At 52.5% G+C, this 18,557-nt stretch overlaps 8 protein-coding genes across 8 annotated transcripts; 2 read left to right on the plus strand and 6 right to left on the minus strand.

The window, feature by feature from the left end:
• Positions 1 to 112: 112 nt before the first annotated feature.
• K489DRAFT_372120 (uncharacterized protein) lies at positions 113 to 1,771 on the minus strand (the record flags this gene model as incomplete). The annotated part of the gene is made up of 4 exons (XM_033603304.1): positions 113 to 984; positions 1,044 to 1,373; positions 1,570 to 1,697; positions 1,746 to 1,771. The coding sequence occupies 4 exons, from the start codon at positions 1,769 to 1,771 to the stop codon at positions 113 to 115; spliced, it is 1,356 nt and encodes a 451-aa protein (XP_033458230.1).
• Positions 1,772 to 2,047: 276 nt separating this feature from the next.
• Positions 2,048 to 3,452, plus strand: K489DRAFT_382239 (uncharacterized protein). Its single transcript, XM_033605326.1, has 3 exons — positions 2,048 to 2,555; positions 2,640 to 2,958; positions 3,089 to 3,452. The coding sequence occupies exons 1-3, from the start codon at positions 2,364 to 2,366 to the stop codon at positions 3,199 to 3,201; spliced, it is 624 nt and encodes a 207-aa protein (XP_033458231.1). The 5' UTR covers positions 2,048 to 2,363; the 3' UTR covers positions 3,202 to 3,452.
• K489DRAFT_382240 (Actin/actin-like protein) lies at positions 3,343 to 4,972 on the minus strand. The gene is made up of 2 exons (XM_033605327.1): positions 4,859 to 4,972; positions 3,343 to 4,762 (listed from the first exon to the last, which is right to left on the minus strand). Exons 1-2 carry the CDS (start codon positions 4,910 to 4,912, stop codon positions 3,803 to 3,805), a joined length of 1,014 nt encoding a protein of 337 aa, XP_033458232.1. The 5' UTR covers positions 4,913 to 4,972; the 3' UTR covers positions 3,343 to 3,802.
• A 1,467-nt stretch (positions 4,973 to 6,439) lies between these two features.
• Positions 6,440 to 7,770, minus strand: K489DRAFT_411584 (glycoside hydrolase family 132 protein; the record flags this gene model as incomplete). Its single annotated transcript, XM_033607819.1, has 2 exons — positions 6,440 to 6,484; positions 6,544 to 7,770. The coding sequence occupies 2 exons, from the start codon at positions 7,768 to 7,770 to the stop codon at positions 6,440 to 6,442; spliced, it is 1,272 nt and encodes a 423-aa protein (XP_033458233.1).
• A 2,848-nt stretch (positions 7,771 to 10,618) lies between these two features.
• Positions 10,619 to 12,528, minus strand: K489DRAFT_382243 (uncharacterized protein). The gene has a single exon (XM_033605328.1). The coding sequence runs from the start codon at positions 12,152 to 12,154 to the stop codon at positions 10,835 to 10,837; it is 1,320 nt and encodes a 439-aa protein (XP_033458234.1). The 5' UTR covers positions 12,155 to 12,528; the 3' UTR covers positions 10,619 to 10,834.
• An 800-nt stretch (positions 12,529 to 13,328) lies between these two features.
• On the plus strand, positions 13,329 to 14,418 carry K489DRAFT_382247 (uncharacterized protein). The gene has a single exon (XM_033605329.1). It carries the CDS (start codon positions 13,458 to 13,460, stop codon positions 14,352 to 14,354), a length of 897 nt encoding a protein of 298 aa, XP_033458235.1. The 5' UTR covers positions 13,329 to 13,457; the 3' UTR covers positions 14,355 to 14,418.
• An 839-nt stretch (positions 14,419 to 15,257) lies between these two features.
• On the minus strand, positions 15,258 to 15,740 carry K489DRAFT_402974 (DUF1754-domain-containing protein; the record flags this gene model as incomplete). The annotated part of the gene is made up of 1 exon (XM_033607069.1): positions 15,258 to 15,740. The coding sequence occupies one exon, from the start codon at positions 15,738 to 15,740 to the stop codon at positions 15,258 to 15,260; it is 483 nt and encodes a 160-aa protein (XP_033458236.1).
• A 1,084-nt stretch (positions 15,741 to 16,824) lies between these two features.
• On the minus strand, positions 16,825 to 17,974 carry K489DRAFT_389859 (uncharacterized protein; the record flags this gene model as incomplete). Its single annotated transcript, XM_033606549.1, has 2 exons — positions 16,825 to 17,075; positions 17,134 to 17,974. The coding sequence occupies 2 exons, from the start codon at positions 17,972 to 17,974 to the stop codon at positions 16,825 to 16,827; spliced, it is 1,092 nt and encodes a 363-aa protein (XP_033458237.1).
• Positions 17,975 to 18,557: the final 583 nt, after the last annotated feature.

An 18,557-nucleotide genomic window follows, 5' to 3' on the forward strand; every position in this document is an offset into this window, starting at 1 on the left:
TCGCAAAATACGCATGGCACGAGTCCGATCAACGCGAGTCCTTTGTAAAATCAGGAAAGATCTGTGTCCTGACTGCCCAATGCCTGTTTCTATCAAGCTAGCCATTGCCCGATCACTGACGATCCAACTTCCGGCGCAGCGTACGAGTCTTCTTCATCAGCTTCTTATACTTGTGCTTCTTCATCTTCAGCTTTCGCTGACGCTTGACGGAGATGAAGACCATTTCGGGCCGCTTCGTTGGTGACTTTCGGATCCATCGTTGCGTGACCGTCTGGACAAACACTCGCGAGCCTTGTGCTTGCTGACGGGAGCGATTGGGGAGGGCTTGACAGGTCATATTCTGGCGTCTGGACCGCAGACGCGAAGATTGGCTTCGGGTGCGGGATGTGCCTTGTTCCTCGAGCGCCTCGGCTTCCGCATTCGGCAACTCAACAATCGGACCGCGTTCGGCGATATAGAATTTTTGTCCGTCCTGTGATGTGGCCTCGGTCATTGTGAGTAGTGTCTGAAAGGTGCGCTCAGCGGTTTTGAGACCATTAAGAACTTTCATGGTCTGCTCCTTGAATGCCTCCCTCTCCTTGGCCGAGCGTTTCTTGCTCACGGGCTTGTCTCCGACAAAAGGTTGAGGTGGTGGAGGAGCACGGAACGGCATGTGTTGGAATCGAGCCATCACATCGTCAAAAGATTTTGCGTTTGTCAGACCATCCAGATGTTTCGCATCCTCCAATGAGATGATGCCTTCTTGGCTATCCGTCCATGATGCGCCCTCCTGGTTGCCAAGCTCACTCGCGGTAGTGTCCTGGAACAGCGGGTTAAGTGCATATACCACATCTTCCGGTCGTCCCTCAGCGGAGTTGCCATTGTGCCATGCATCATGTCGAGATTCGAAAATGCTCGCGAATTCGTCGGCGGATGATGGCCGGGGAAGCGGGACGATTAGCGCCAGAGGTCGATGGAGTGAAAAGAACGATGACATGGCGAAATCTGCAGGAAAATTCATCAGCATTTCACAGCCTCCGATACGCTAGCATTTGATGCCTCACCATTGTATCGCCAGCCTTTCGTATTCTCCACGGAAGGCAGCCCAGCGAAGTGATTCTCAACCTTGCTCATGGATACAGCACGCGGCTTCCTCGCCTTGTATGCCCGCTTGGTCCGTGGCGGAGCTGCGTTTCCTGATATTGATGATGAAACCGGAGTCGCTGGCGTCACAGGTGCATCCTTGGCGGGAGAAGCTGACTTGCCATTGCCGGCAGCGCTGTTGGGAGGATAAGATGCTTTGCTGCTGGAATGGCGACGCTGATGCTGACGGCGCTCGGCGACACATGGCGCAGAGAAATGGGCGGTGACTGTAGATGTCGAGTTATTGAGGACTACGGTGGGTGGTGCGCGGTGGGCCACACGGGTTAGTTTTGTCGAGAACATAGCATGCCGCGGTTCCTCTTTCGAAGAGGAACTGTCGTTGGAGAGGGGACCAGGTCGCTGTCGACAGCGTATGAACGACCGAGATGTTGATGGCGTATGGGAGGTGAGGAGCTGATGATGCAGCAAGGCGTGACCTCGACTTACCGCCGTTCAACTCCGCAGTCCGAGACCTTTGGCGCTTCGACTGTATGTGAGCGCAGGCATCGGCTGCTCGCGCGGCTTGTCCCGAGAACTCGTCACATGACCCAGTCCTCGAGCGAGAAACACGTGACCTAAAGGCTCACGAAGTTCGTGCTGCATTGCATACGCACATTACCTACCCGCATGGATGGATTGCAGAGTGCATTAGTGATCAGTAGGTCGGCATAGAGATGCAACCTGGCATCACAAACTACCCAGGTATACGCATGAGGTGTACAGCAAGTATGCGGTACTGGCGACCGTCTGCTCCCGTACTCCTCGCTCCTAGGTAGATAAGAAAAGCTTCCTCTCTCAAAACGACAGGTGATACCGTCTGATTTCCTTTTTGGGGTGACTGTTGTAAATGCATGTGTGTGCATACAGCACATTACAATCGGCTTGCTGGCCAGCTTCAAACACGTCTTAATCAGCTGTGTGTGAGGAGCATTTCCCACATCACCATCCTAGTGAGAAGACGCCTAGAGCGCTCTCGTTATAAAGTTGTCACCAGGCATGCATCGTTTCTCGTACTAGACAAGTCATCACATGAAATTCGCCAATGAACGATCCGGAAGCTAGTCGTGCCGAAAGTATCGACGACACTTGCGAAGTGGAATTATATCATGCCCGGCAGTAGACATTGAGGTGGCTCTTGTCGCATTCCCATTTCAGTTCGCAAGTTCTTCGCTTTTTCTCCATCATTGATATTGTCCAGGCAGAATCACCACTTACTATCTAGTCAATCAATCATCGACAACATGGGTGCCACCGCGGCTCAAGAGAAACCTACGGACATCTACCGATTGCCCGATGCGAAAGTGCTCGAAGAAGCCGGCCAGTTGCAAGTGCTGGATAAAGATGGCAACAAGGTCGACTTGAAGTCATTCTACACCAACCAGCCCACAGGCGAGAAACAGCTCATTGTCTTCATCCGTCACTTCCTCTGCGGTGTAAGTTACCTAAGTCGAACCGATCTCATTTGCGACGCCACGTCCAAGAACCCTCGAGCTAACAGATCTCTCAATCATGTCCAGTTCTGCGAGGAGTACGTCCGCGCGCTCGCCCGTGATCTGCCCCCGAAGCTCTTGGAGTCGGTCGACACGAAGTTGACCATCGTCGGCTGTGGCGACCACACACTCATCGCCGACTACGCCACTCGCACTGGCTGTCCCTACCCGATCTACTGTGACCCCAGCCGCGCAACTTATGAGAAGCTGGGCATGGTCTGCTCTCTGAACCAAAAGGGCAAACCCGATTACCTTAGCCGCAGCCAGCTCAGCCTCATCAAGAGTTCATTGTTCACCGCTTTGGGTATGGGCGTTGGCAAGGCCTGGAAAGCAGGCAAGATCAGCCGTAAGTCATCACTTCGTCGTTTGGTGTTAACCATCTCGTCCTTGTTGTAACTTGCATTTTCCCTATCACATGTCGCGTGATAGCCCCTTCGCGAACCCAAGCATGCGCTCTGACTAATACGGTTTTGTAGAGAACGGTGGCGAATGGGTCTTCAAGGACGGCACGGTTGAGTGGTGCCGTCGCATGCAGCACACTGCCGACCACGCAGAGATCCCCGAGCTCAAGACTGTGCTCGGCTTGTAATTGGACAAGGCTTACGACCTTGCTTTGCTTTCAATGCGTACAAAAGAAGCAGCTGTCGAGAGCATTTGTGCTGAGACCGCTTGGCGTGGGGACAGTCGAGCAAGCACTTCCAAATTGTCTATTTGCGCCTATGATATCCTTGTTTTCCGATTGCAATCTCAAGCATAACATCAATATTTATTAACTGGTTCGCTTTAATTGTGTGATGAAGCCGTAAGTTTACAGCATGTACTTTCCTCATGCGCCGACAAGACAATCGTTCACTTTCAAAGCCGACTGTGTCTCATTCATTTGTAGTTTCGTTATCATGACCGGTCTATGTGGTAGATTGAGCACGATGGTATGAGCTTGCTACAATGGTCAAAAATGACGAGGTGTCATGTCGGCGGACAGGACTTTTTCATCGCCGGATTCCGCACCAATGTCTGCAACATGGATTGCTTCCGTGGTCGCTTGTGGGTCTGTCAGCGCACCGACTGGATACACAAGCATTAACTAATATTTTCGGCCATGCTCCCTGCTCTTTGTAAATCGTCATCATTGGCTTTGCGCGCTTTTCCGTGACCGAGATGACAAAGCGATCAACAAGCAATCAGCTCTCTCAACCGCGGTTGCCCAACTTCTCTAACGCCCGTACGCCCTGTTCCTCCCATTCTTGCTTCGAGACCCACATGTTCTCTTTATCTGCCATAATGTTTGCCAAGACAGCACCACCCAGGAACACCATGTGACGACGACGAGGCGGGTCCTCAATGCGGACTTTGAATTTGCTCAAACGCTCCGGGTTGCCTTGGAGCACCTTGGTCAACCACAGCTGCTTCAGCTCTTTTTCCATGCGTGAAGGAAGTCCGGGATACATGCTGCTGCCACCGGAAAGTACGATAGCCTTGTATAGCGAAGATCGAATGTCGACGTCTGCAGCTTGAATTGTGTTGAACAGAAATTCGGCGATACCCGGTTGCTCGACGTCTACGAGATGTGGTTGGAACAAGCATTCTGGCGCCTCGAAACGTTCGCTACCGACACGGATGACACGACCATCGGGCAATGTGTAGGATTCCACAAGTACGGTGGTGTCTTCGCTGAGCCTTTGGTCCAGCGCGAGGTCGTATGAGACGTAGCATAGCTTCTCCTTGATCGCACGCACAGTCTCAAAGTCCGCAGTCCGGTTCAGCGCGTATCCACGTCGAAGCAATAGCGAGATGAGGTTTCGTGTGACGTCTCGACCTGCCACATCCAATCGTCGCGTGAGGTGATTCAAGACCGTGCTTTCGTAGACGGGCACAATATGTGTGACACCATCTCCAGAATCGACCACCACTCCGGAAGAGAGACCTTGCGCGTAAAGAGCGAGAACCGCCTGGATCGCTACGTAGACGCCGCCAAAGTTGTATCGCTCGAACATGACCTCGGCCATCTGTTCTCGGTTGCGCAGTGGGTTCATCGGTGGCTCTGTGAGGAGAATCTTACGTCCTGTCGGATCGATCTTTAACTTCTCCGCGAATGTGAAGTCCCACAGGTGCTGCATGTCGTCCCATCGTTTTACGATTCCATTCTCCATCTAGAATTTCGCCGTGTCCAGGCATCTTGTCAGCGGTGCCAGGTTTGCGTTGGCGCATTCGCCTATGCACAGAATCATTCCGTGCGCTTCTCATACCGGATATGTTATCTGTAGCATCGACCGTGCCGCCGCCGCCTCATCTCCACACATGATATCCTTGAGTACCACATCGCCAGCTGTCTGCTCTTCTGTCCGTAGGATGGGTCGGCCGACTATTGATGGGTATTGGTGCTCGGGAAAGTTCTTAGAAGAGCGCCTCGGTCAGCAATGCCTTTTGAGAGGCGAGAGGCGATTTATGTAGTACCTGGCCGGCATATCCGACTTTGAGGAAACCAGTACCACCATCGAGCACTGTTTAGCTACGTCAGCAGTTGGTCTTGAACGGGCGAGCTAGCCGTCGTACCAATGGGTGTTTCTGACATGGTTGCGATGCTGGCTGGGAGTCTATGTGTGCAAGCTTCACTGAAAAACAAAGAGACGAGGCGCAAAGGCTATTGAAGATGAATTGGTGAGGTAATGATGATTTGGCAAACGCGGCATGCGCCTGGTGGACGAGCGCGGTCGTCGACGTAGTGTGTGGCAGCCCACGCAAGCGTGAACGCCGTGTGGTGGGGCTGCTGGCTGGCTGGTCTCTACGGCCAAGACCTAGTAAACATTGTGATTACCTGTCAAACATCAGGAGTTCAATATCCAACAAGCAAGAAGCAGTGTCCAAAATACAAGGCATTCACTCTCCAACAGGCTTTATTCAAATCAATATACTGCAGGCTCCGATCGACTTTCTGTCATGACCCGAGAGGCTGACTATACAGTGGAGTACAGCGAAAGTATTGAGGAACCAGATGTGAATTCACCAATAATGTGTATTGCAATGCTATATACATCTGGCGGGAATCAAGTTCATGATCTTGACTGTCTCTCGACCCATGGCGCCATGATGCGATGACGAGACTCGATGCATGCAACCGACGACAGTCTGCGCCACCACGTGCCTGTCTCCAAGAACTTTGTGATTATATGCCCTGATAGGCCACTCACAGCAGGTGAATGGACAGGGATAGGGACAGACATTGCGTGCTGAGTCTTCTAGGGCATCACCATGTAGCCTTGACCCCAATACTCGCGAAATGGGGGGGTCGAAATCTTGAAAGACACACGATACTGCATTATTGGAAGCGGGGGCATCACAGCGAAGAGAAAGTAAGTTGCGGATTAAATTTTCCATACGCTAAGATCGAATACAAAATCGCAGGCGCCGACCCTGGGGCATCCTTCTACCGATTACATAGGTCAAAACCAGACTCGCCAAGGTCTGCCCTCTTGTGCGAACATCGCAAAGCCCAGCTCCCGATGGACGCGCACGCGCGTCACTGATGGTCGAGGCATTTCCTGTGACTGAAGCCGTACTGATGTGATGATAGAACAGTAACCGGTTTGATTATGCTCGATGCCGCTGGGTCGACTGATTCCAAAGTGGTAGTAGGGGGGTATCATATATATTAGCTGGTGGTGGCCAATTTCATTATGCTACTCGTGGTGAAGAAGGGTCGCGTCGCCGCTGAAGAAGGAACAAGAAAAACGAAATTGCGCTCAAGAAAGATCAAGAGATAGATCGACAGACAAATTCGCGTTTTAGGTAGTTCGGGTGTTGCTCGAGAAAAGGCTGTGAGGGACCGCCTATGAGATCTCGAAGGTGGCGGTGCTGCCAGGGCCAAATGATACCTACGATTTATTGTCAGTTTCGCTGCCAGTCTGTATTGCCAAATTTGATTGTTACTCACAGTGCAACCTCCGGTGGAGCTGCAGTCGTTGTAGTTGGCACCGCCACAGTATTGACCGTTCTGGTATCGGCAAGTGCCGCTGATGCCGTCACCCTTGATGGTGATCGTGTAGTCGAGCTTGGCATCAGTAGTCGGGTGGTTTTGGAAAACAGAGAGCCACGCGCGGCCGTCCTTCCAGCCGACACCGAGGTTGGTGGGCGCGAAATTACCCCACGGGTTGGCAGCAGTTCCCCATTGGCAAGCATCGGAGACGGGGACACCAGCCGGGTTAATGTAGTACTGAGCAGAGGTCGCACCGCCCTTCCATTTGTAGTACTTGTCGGCGTCAGGGCAGGCCAAGGGGTTGGTGCTACCACCAGCCACATCAACGGGTACGGTCTCGGACTCGGTACCAGGGTAGTCAGTACGGCAGACAGCGACGTTCTTGCCGAGGGTGTTCTTGACCTGGACGGTGATCTGGTCGCTACCCTTAATGCAGAGGTTGGAGCTCAGGCCAGTGTTGGTCAGACGGAGCTTGCCATTCTTGCACTGAAGACCACCAACGGATTGACCAGTGGCGCCCTGCGATTCCGGCCATTGCGACTTTTGGTAGCCAGGCGGGCAGGCGTACGAGCAGAACATACCCTCCTGGCAGCAGTTGCCACCGAGGCAGAGGCTGGAAACGACGGTCTCGATCGCGTCCAACAATCCACCAACATTGCTCTTAGGATTTTGCACTCCGATCCAGCCACCGAGGTGGAGGTAGTCGACAGCAACCGCGCCGTAGTCCGACGGGAAGTGGCTGCAGTCGAGAGTGCCGTCCGGGAAGGGAGTGTCGACGCCACCACCGCCGCTGGGTGAACCGCCGCTCGGCTTGTTGCCGGATCCGACGTTCACTGCGACATTCGCGGAGACAGCGACAGCGGCCGGGGCGGCGGCAGCTTGTTGAGAGGGCGCAGGCGCCGGGGCAGGCTTAGAGGTCGCCGCTGGAGCAGCCTTGACAGGAGGAGCCGCGGCAAGAGCACCATTGTCGGCCCACACGAGCGTTCCGTTCTTGATGCCCCTGTTGACGTCGTCCTCGGAGATAGGCTTGCCCCCCAAGATATAGACGTACTCAGTGGCTTCGGCTACAGCAGGAGCAGCGGGTGTCGGATCTCTCTTCTCGTGAAGATGCTGGTGAGCGTGCTGGTGTTGCTGCGACGCCGAGACCGCAACGGCGGCGGCCAATAGTGTAATCGTGAGCTTCATTGTCGAGAGGATGTCGAGCGAGGCAATGCGCTATGGAGACTTGATCGCGTGCGAGATGGTAGAGGTCGACGACAAGTTATGTCTACTGGCGCACAATCGTGGTCGAGGAAAAGAAGCAAAGATGTAATCCAAAGAATGACAGGGAGGCGAAGGAAGCTCCGGGTGGATAGAAGGGAATGGCGCACAGGAGACCGGGCCAACGTTGACGGGAAAAGATTCGAATGAATGTGTTTGCTTTGGCTTCGATGCAAGGAGTGGGTGGGCGTGTAGACGATGTCCGTGCCCAGGTTTTTGCAATTTCGGCTTCTTGGGCCAATGGCTGAAGATGGCGCGCTAATCGCAACTGCCCAGCTGTGCACAGGGGAAATTAACAACGGTCGAGGATTGGTCAGATGCTAGTGTGGTGTCTAGTTGTTCATTTATTAGTTGTATTGTCACAACAACAATGACTTGTACTAGGACCTACGAACAACCAATATCCAAAGACACGGTCACAGCGGTCCGTTGCTCGAGCACCAACCAGCGCTTCGTTCTGGTCGTTGGCCGAGAATTCCTCGCGGGCGTTGCAGAGAATCGTTGGTGTGAAAGATCGTACGGTGGCGATTATCTCGAGAAATAAGATGTCCAGAAATCAGAGAGTGTGAATGGTGGTAATGAATGTGATCGATCAAGATTTCCTGACCATCGGTTCGAGTAAGAGCGCCAGAGATCTTTAAGCCGATTTATATGCGCGCACCTCTACACCTCACGCTGTCCCACATCACAAGGTGGATCTCTGAAGTAGAGCGCGTCACTGTCGCAGAGCCCAACCAGTCGCAGAATAAAGGCGACGCACATACAGACAGGGCAGAGGCAGTCCTCATGTCTGTGAAGGGGATTGGTCAAGGCGACGTATTGTCTTGTATGCTCCAGAGTCCCGCTGGGAACTGCGCTGCCATGACAGATTGGTTTCAGAGTAATAATGATCATACCCTTGCTCCGCGCGGGAAAGCGGGCTTTGCAGCAATTCGGCCGGGTTCCATCTCTTCGTCGACAACTGCATTTGCGCCTGGCTGGGATGAGACAAATGATCTCTTCGATAGCAGGCCCGTCAGGTTATAGGACTGATGCGAAGGGAAGAGCGGGCATGCGGCTAGCTATTCAGTATGCGATACAGCTTAACATGCAGACCTGGGCATCAAATTGCCGACTCGCCGCCACGGCATTCAGCCACGCAGAGTCTAACAGTTGCCTATAGCAGGTCACCCGGAGCGCTCTGTAGAAGCGAGATATGAACGTGCTATACCTAGGTCGTGAGCCAAAGTCGAAGGCACCGACTACCGTCCTGTAGCGTGGTCCACAGGTGCTAGTACCAGGTACGGTGCGTGCGAGGAGATAGAGTCTGCATATGGAAATCGATCGTGCACGCGCGAGTTGTCACCGACCGCCAGTCAAGACCTAAGCTGTGAGCAGACCGTACACCGGCATTTGAAAGTCAATCAAGTCTGTCCAGAGTAAATGATCGTCTTCGAGATCGACATGCGCTTCTGTTCGACATTCTGCGACGACGATCGCTTGCGGCATGTCGCAAGACGAAGATCGACAAACACAAACACGTGAAATGTTTGCAAAGTCCCAGAGCAGCTAGGCGCCGGTCCACCCAACCTTGGAAATGATATTGGTACCTGCGCACGCTGCACTAGTCGAAAGGAGGATTTCTCCTTAGCTTACTCGGACCCGAGGAAAGGCATGGGAAACCGAAGTTGAGGAAACGGCACTCCCATAGGATGGCGAGTCCAGACTCCCAAGGTTTGTCCATCGCGGGCACTACTCAAAAGCTCATTTCACGCGTGGGAAATTTGCTGGTCGGCGGCGTGGCGTGGCGGAGACGTCGGCCGACAACCATTGCCGTTGTGTTTGTACATGCTGCATCGTGCAGCAGGAACTCACATGTACAGTATCAGACATGCGATTGAAAGCGTCCCCTTTCTGTTGAGAATATCCTCTTACTCTCCCTGCGACGGAGAGCCACAAATTAGGGACCACTGCCGATCGACAAAACGAATAGTCTGCTGTAAAGGGATGGCGTCTGCAACATCATGATCGTGTCTCAGCCCTTCAAGATACTACGAGAGAGAATTATTTCTTGTGTTTCCCTGCGCGTGTGTATCACAGTCATCGCGGCCTGGATGGGGCATCCTAACTCGTCTGCGGAGAGCGAGATGCCCTTCAGCCCCCGAAGCCATCTGTCCTCTGGTTGTTCTGCTCCACAAACGTGAGACAGCCAATATTTGCATACCAAACATTGAAGTGCTGTCGTGACTCTTGCGTGCATGATGCCCGCTTCCTCAGCCTCTGCCTTATTCTGCAAATCTCAATCGGTCCGGTCAGGACTGCACTGCACGGTACTGGCTCCGCACCTCCTCTTTGTCTCTGCAAATTACAATTGTCGCAGGCAAACTCTCGAATCGCAGAGCGGAGTGGGCAGACTTTGCCAGATTTGGACATCGGTCTTCGATATTCGTTATGGATATGAGGGTTCTCATTGACGCGCATATAGAGTATACTGCATGTCTTGTTATGCTTCAAGCGATTGCGCTTTGGTCGATGATGGTTTTGTCTTCGGCATTCCAGACTTCCCTCCACCAAATGCAGGCAGGGTCCGATGGCGCTTGAATCTTCAGGTGTCATTCGTGATCGATTTCGTCGATTTCCTACATTTCGACCTGTTCCGAAACCCGTGGTAAGCGTTTCGGGCAGCAGCGGATTCGCGCCCGCGATGTGAGCTATAGATGACAACCTACCTGGGTAGGTAGACAGGCTCTCACGCCATTCAATAGGCTTGCTATTGAGGCTTCTATCGTCAGAAAGACAGTTGCTATTGTAGCTATATGGATAATTTCCCTACAATCATGGTACAGATATACTTTGAACATCCGGCTTGGTGCTCACAACTCGCTTCTCAGGAGGCAGCGTGACGACGGCTTGCAACTCCGGGAGTTAAAAGAGCGCATGCAACACAAAAACAGACAAGTGCTCGCTGATCACCGCTCTCCGGCCATGACGAATGTGGTTCCCGTACGGACTAGCAATATTCATACTGGATCGACTGCGTCCCGAGTGGCAGACAAAGTTGATATTTGGCATCGCTGGGGTCAAATTCGCCAGCAATGATAGCGCGTGCGAGTAGATGTCTATCCCACACAACCCGATGATGCACGCGGATCCACGTAGCTGCGTCCTTGTCGCTGGATTTGTTCTCTCCGAAAAGGCATACATTACCTCCTGGGGGCGGAGAACTCAAGTGAGCTTGCGAGGCCACGCAGATCTTTGCACAGCCAGCTTCAATCGCTAACCCGCAGACTTCTTCCCACTGCTCAATCTGGCTGTGCGCCTTCGACGTAAATATGAGCGTTTTGTTGGCGAAGACCGACTTACGGTCACGCCCGATACTATTCTTGAGTGCGTTGGGAATGAAATTGCGCACCTTCTCGAGTTTTGACTTGCGCAGGCTTTCGCGGATCCAACTCCTTTTCACCACGACGCCCCCGGCGGTCAGCGTCCGAAGTACTTTGACGGTCCTGAAAGGGCCCTTGTCGGGAACAACGTGGACGAGAGTTGACCAATCGGGCGGAAATTGTTTAGGATTCTTGACAGTCGACACAGCTTGACTCTCAAGAAATATCCGACTCTTGTCATCCAGCCGGACGTGGCTGCTTAGAAACAACTCAGTAGTCGCTGGCTCAGTGCCACTGCTCGTTGGACCTACGTTTGTTCGAAGGGACTTCCTCACTCGACATCGTTTCATTGGCGGCTCGTCTCTTTCTTCTTCTTGGCCCGGTTGAGCAGGAAGATCTTGCGGATCTGAGCCAGCAATAGCAAGAGGTGATGTTTCCTTCGTGCTGCGTTCAGCTTCAGGCTGCGACTTATTTTTAGCCGCGTGACAGCTCGTCGGCTTTGTCGTTCGCCGAGGGCCGGCACCGGTAGGTGCATCTGTCGACCAAGGATTTCTGCTATCCTTGACAGAATGCCGCATGTCGCTAGTAGAACTAGACGAACGCGTCGCCGCAACTCGAGACAAGCTTGAAATACCCGGAGATATTGTGGCGGGTGGACACTCGATCATTTTCTGAGCCGACGGCAGGTCGACCTCACTCTCGGACTCCGTCTGGTCATCCGCATCTTCTTTCTCTAACGAAGCGTATGTGTACACCGTTCCGTTGACATCGGGTGATTGATGTGATGATGATCGGACTATCGAGTCAAAACTTGTGTTGACAGCCATGAATTGTCCGGATTCTGGCAGACCTTCAGCGAGCCAGAAGCAACGCCTCGGGCTGTGATTGTTTGCGCTCTCTTCTTGTGTCTCTTCAACGACAGACGCGGATGGCCTTGACTGATCCATGTTGTCGACTTCTATTAGGACACTACAATGCTGGAACCTCCCGGTGATTGGTCGTAGTGCGTATCGACCTGCTTGCACAGATTCGAAGCCCATAAGATATTGTCTCGGCTCAAGGGTGCTTGAAAAGAGTGACAAGGGATGGGGGTATCATGAGCGCTGTCTCATTTGACATTGTGCAAGAACACAACGATACTTAACGACAGAAAGAAATCAGGCAAAAGAAAGGACGTGGTAGATGACGTTGATGCCTGGATCTCGCGTCACGAACCTCGCGGGCCGAAGAGCATCATAAATGTGAAACGGAGGATGGTGAGTAGGAGGGCGGTTACACAAACCCGAGCTCGCTCCTGCCTGCCAAAGAAGACCCGGGATGTTCTCAGCGCATGACATCCGGACGCCAAAGGACGCCGATGCTCTTCATACGACTGGTAGAGGCATTTCGATGTTGTCTGCACACAATTGCTAATTCATTTTGTACGTTTGATCGCTCTAGTCAAAAACGAAATATATGTATATACATATTTCAGCCGCATAGCTCGAGTGATTTCCCCAAAAAGGTTGGGCAGACGTCGATTGATAGACGTAGATTGGTATCGCGGTACCATCGGTCAAGACTTGTCATACCACTGTATTCATGTACAAATAGAGTTGAGAGCATTTTGAGGATTCAAGATATCTACCTAGGTACCTAGGTAGGTGGTATGTAATCACAAAATCCCTTGCCAGCGACGATTGCTGCACAGGTCAACAACTTCACAACATCGTAAGATGCACGAGTCTACTTGAATTTCGCTTGATTCCCAGGTGAAATCAAGTTCTTGTTCCTTCCAGTGTATCTAATGCATCGACGTTCACGCACGTAGCCGTTCGATCCTTCCTCGTGAGTGGTAAGCTCAGGAGCGCGAGCGCGTATTGTTCCTCTCCATGAACAATGACGGCAGGATCGGCATACCTCAAGCTTGACATTGCTCGATGCAAGCACCGGAGACAATCGTCTGCACAAAGCAATATATCCTCTGAACAATCACGACAGAAGTGGACGGCTGTGGAAATTGCCTCTGACGACTTTTTTGAACAAGCACCATTGTCTGCATTGTTTGCGATTTACAGAAAAGTCACGCCGACCCGGCTATGAAGGCAGTTCACGCTCCTTCTTTCCCAACAACATCACTGAAGACTTCGAGTTTTCAGCTTTGCATGTTGAACGGCCGTCTCAGCAACACCAGGAAGAACGTGAGTCTTGCTGCCATGTAGTGACAAGTTCATCGGCAATGCAGCTAAGGAGTTCACCTACTGACACATGATGACCAGACGCTGCTCGTTGCACATTCCCAGCACCGCACTTGCCATGATGAACGACCAATACTACTCCACCTTCGACCCATATGGGCAAGACATCACCATCATCGCTCCAAATGGCATCGATACCATCACGATTCCGCTGCGGACAGTCTTCACACTGCAAGCTATGGCAACACACACGGGCATCATGTTCGGCGTCCAGATCGGCATGGTGGCCATCCTGCTTCTTGTCCTTGCCATGGTCACCAAGCCGGGCAAGCATCGCAGCCTGGTTTTCATCCTCAACGTGCTGTCCCTGGTGTTCATCCTCGCCCGGAATATCATGGCGTGCTTCGGAGTGACAGGCCCCTTTTACAACTACTACAATTGGGTCGCGCAATACTATGACTCCGTCACCACGGCCAAGAACCTCTCCATTGCTGTCGAGTGCATGAGCTTCTTCGTCGACGTCATCATCGAGCTCTCCCTCATGTTCCAAGTGCGAATCGTCTGTTGCACGTTGAGTTCACTCTGGCGCAGCGTCATCACGCTGGCATCGGTGCTTGTCGTGTTGATGGCAGTCGGCGCGCGATTCGCACTCATGGTCCTCAATATCAAGGACAACATCGCCATCGTGGGACAGTCGACTGAGGAGCAATGGGAGCGGCTGAACCAGGTCGGCTCTGCATCTAACATTTGCCTGATGATCAGCATCATCTTCTTCAGCCTGATCTTCTGCATCAAGTTGGCACACGCCATCCAACAACGTCGCAAGATGGGCATCAAGCAGTTCGGACCAATGCAGATAATTTTTGTTATGGGCTGTCAGACCTTGATCATCCCAGGTGAGCAATCCCCTGTGAACGTCGAGCTTTCTCGGCTCGCGCTAATCCGGCTGCAGCAATTTTCGGTTTTTTGAGCTACGTGATCTTGAAGAATGAGCAAGTCAACAGCTTCATGCCCGTCGTCGTCGCCGTCTTCCTGCCACTCTCGGCGATCTGGGCTTCAACAAACACCAATCAAAATAATATTGCAGCGCCATATCAATTCCAAGGCCGATCTCCCTCGAAAGATAGCCCTGGTGGTTGCAGTGCAGGCTCTCGGCGCCCGACCGAGAAGCAGCCTCTGACAACGACCTTCGGTACAGACAACGAAACTCTCGTTTCCAGCCATGCCGACGACAGCGCGCTTAGTTCGCCCGTGAAGGAGACATGCACCCAGATCACTGCGTGTCGTGACGAGGTGAGTGACCATCAGCTTGAGCTGATCGGTCCTCAACAGATCCAGGTGAAGCGGACAGTGGACTTGCATTCCCGGCAGGAGATCTGAAAGCACAGGTTGGCCGGAAGGTTGCTCGCACCCGGTTGAGGCAGGCGATGCGAATTTGGTGATGGCTTTTTTCCATCCCGATCAGTTTCTCTTCCTTTGTGATTATGTTCATTTTCTTTATTGGTGGTATTTGATAGTCTTCAACGTATGCAAGGCAGAATCGTGTAAATTTGCAATCAAGACGGCCCGGTCAAGCTTCTCCTCTGTGGATGTCGTGAGTGCCTGCTTGTGAGCTCATTTGCATCGCTAATAATGGACGAGGACATCAAGTCACGGTTGTTCTCTTCCGGCTGTGTGATAGAGGGACACGCGAAGCCGTGTCGACCTTCGTAAGTTGGGATGTTGGCTCTCCAAAATCTCATATATTGTGACCCTCATCCTCAGCCCAGCTTCTTCCCCTTTCTATCCACAGCCACCTCCAATGCCTTCCATTAAGAAGCAAGAGCAAACGCAGAAAATAGTTTGATCCTTCCATTCTCCCCCAAGGCAAGTCTTAGCCCGGTCCAATGCGCGGCATGTCATGGTGCTCGCTCAGCCCAGAGAGGTATTTATTCAATTGCTCCACGCGCTCCTTGTGCGTCTGCACGCCCTCGCGCCGCAACCGCTCGTCGAGCCGTTTGCGGCGTTGTTCATCATATTTGCGCTGTGTGGCGGTTTTATAGGGTGCTGCTGAGCGTACTGCTGAGGGTGCTGCTGTTAGAGAGGTTTCCCGTTGCGGTGATTTGCTGTCGGTGTCTTGAGGGTGGGTGCCTTCATCTGCGTCGTTGTGTGAGGCTTTGTTGCTCGGGGGTGTGGTTGAGCGCTCATGGTCTGGTCCGGCGGCGGTGGAAGTGGGGAGGCCGTCTTGCTGTTTGCTGCTGCTGCTGTGGTCTTTGTTCTTCTTGGATTTTTTCTTCTTTTTGTCGATACCACCGCTCGTGACGCCTTTGAGTTTCAGCCCGCCGCCGATGGCAGAGGCGTAGTCGGACGAGGGCATCGCGTGTACTCGCGGCTGAAGCCCGATGTTATCACAAGACCCAGTGACTGGTGAACGGCGAAGTGCTTCTGGGCCTGTCAAGATGGAATGCGACAACTCATAATTACAGCGGACAAACAAGTTGAAGCAAGTCACGTGCTACAACCTTAATGTGTGACAGATCTGAAGTGTATTTGGACGTCTGTACTACCAATTCACAAGTGCCGCCCAGGTGATGCAGTAACAAGCGCAGTGCACAAGTACTTTGTGCATGTACGTACCTACCTACCTAGGTAGGTACCCAGGTACTAGGTAGGTATCATACAGACAATCCGCAGCCATGCGGATGCTTGTGGCGGACGCACGTGTTGGAGATTTACGATCATGAGTTCCATTGCAGCGTGTAATATCTCCGCAATTCAACGTCACCAATCGATGACACGCCAGGATGGCTCCGAAGAGTTCAGTTCATTCATTCCTCCTCCTCCTCCTCCTCCTCCTCCTCCTGTATCGCGTTGATTCTCTCTTGTCCGAGATCTGGGCGGCAGAGTTATGAGTCTCGAAACACCGCATGTTCATGAAAATGAATTGTATGTTTACAAGGACCTTCATCAAAGATGTGGAAGTCAATGCACAGAAGAATAGTCACTATCATCTGGGATAAGTTTGTGTGGTAAATGTTCTTCTTGTGTTCAATTTCTTTCATTTGTAGACATATAAAACGCAGAGAGTGTGCAACTCGCGTGCAATAACCCAAAAAAACACCCCAAGCAGGGAAAATCGATGAATTGTGACATCAACATGTTGACGGGCGTAAGCGACCATTGTTGCTTGTGGCGCTCGCGGTTCTCATCTCAAAGGTGGTAGCGAAAGATAGCATCAACTCCTGCATGAAGTTGGCTAGCCGAAAGCCGGATGGGCATTTTCGATTTCAATCGTGGATATTGTTGAAATAGAGTGGCCGCAACAGGTCATGTTGAGCCATTGCACCAGCGAGAGACACTGTGGAAGTCTGTTGGGGCTTCGCGTCCTCCAAAAATATTCGAGTAACGCGAGCGGCTCTAACCGTCTCAGCAGCAGCGCCCCATTGACAACGCGTGTGCGCTCAGTACGCAGGAAGGTTGACGTGGTTTGAATAGTCAATATTGGCATCATAACCCTCGACACGCTCGCCGCATGTTCCGAGAAGACGATCCCAGACGCGAGTGGCCTTTCCGTAGTTGGAGCTGTGCTTCCAGCCCTTGCGGTGGTGCATATCGTGATCCTCAATTGTAAGCTCGGTGCCGGTCAATCGCAAAAAGTAGGAGAAAGTTCCAGCCGGTGAGCCCCAAACACGAATTCCGCTGTGGCCGAATGCTACTCAAATTGTTAGTGGCACGCCTTATGGAGAGAAAATGTTCAGATTTCAACGTACCTTCTGTGAAAATGATGTAGGTGTGGCAGACCCACCAGTCGTAGAAGGGCATGGGGAAGCCGAAAAGCTTGAGGACGCCGTAGGTGAGGACGGGGACGAGGGCTAGCTCGATGAACTCTTGCTCGGAATCGGCGTAAGACGAAAGGAGAGGCGAGGGGTGCTTTGTGAGGTGGTGGGTGCGGTGGTATTGCCAGAGACCATCAAGCTCGTGGCACGCGCGGTGGTAAGAGTAAAACCAGAAATCGAGGATAATCGGGTAAAGGCCAACCTCGATGGGCAACCACCAGGAAAGGTGAACGCCCTCGGAAGCGCGGTAGGCCAGGAAGACGGCGAGGATGGGTCGAATGGAGGTGGTGAGAAGCAGGGACTGAACGGTCTTTGCAACACCGACGTCCGGAACCTCGTCACGGCCGTGCTTGTCACCATCGAAATATCCAAAGGTGTGACCCATGCCGCGGAGCACCCACAGCTGGTGAATAGAGTTGAGCTGGAAGCAGATCATGTAGTAGACGAAGGCGAAGATCGGAGTAAACTGCACGCCGGTGTAGGTGTTGTAGATCCATTGGACAGCCATTGGCCAGGCGGCGTGGGTAAGAATCCATCGGTGAAGCGACCATTGTGTAAGGTATGGGATCGGGTCATCCTTCTGGTGGACCGGAATTGGCTTCTTCAGATCGCAGGAATAAATGTTGACCAGGTGGATGAGCCAGTGGTGGATATTCCACTGTGAGTAATCATGTCGCCATGTGCTTTTCATCGAATCCTTGGGGTTGCGGAGAGGGTTGCCGGCTGAGGTCTCCTTGACCGCAGAGGCGTCGAAAGTGGTGGTCTTGGCCGCCATGGTAAGAATATGGCGTAATCAGTCTCGCCGAATTTGATTTTGTGTAGTCCTCCTTGAGGGAAATGTGTCGAAGATGTTGAACAAAAAAAAAGGTTGTCGTGCGTAGAGGATGAGGTGGATGAAAGGAAGAGACGATTCACGTCCAATATAATAACTCTGGCCGAATCTCGCTGCCTTGAGCCTAGATTGCCGAGCAGCATGTGAGTGCGGCAGTGCACGCTTATTAGACAAGTCTGACGGCCCATTCCGAAAAGTTCGGGCGGGGGAAAATTGCGCCGGCGTCTGATCAATCACAAGCCGGGCGACCCTATTTCCACACTCCACCTCTTCGATGATCGCCCTTCAGTCCGGTGGAGGACAGTGTGTACTGAGCACTTAGGCATTGAATTGACTTTGGGTCATTATCGGGTTTTAGTTGGACCGCATGGGCATGCTTAAGCAGATCGTTCAAGTGACTTGTTGTCATCCATGATACCGCCATCGAGTGCTGCCGTCGTGATGTGTACGCTCAGAATATGTTTCACAATGGTGCGGTATTCTTGTGAGTTCGGTGAGCGGGGTGTCCGAGAACTGAGACCAATTC

Source organism: Dissoconium aciculare (assembly GCF_010015565.1).
Source record: "Dissoconium aciculare CBS 342.82 unplaced genomic scaffold K489scaffold_9, whole genome shotgun sequence".
Lineage (NCBI taxonomy): Eukaryota > Fungi > Ascomycota > Dothideomycetes > Mycosphaerellales > Dissoconiaceae > Dissoconium > Dissoconium aciculare.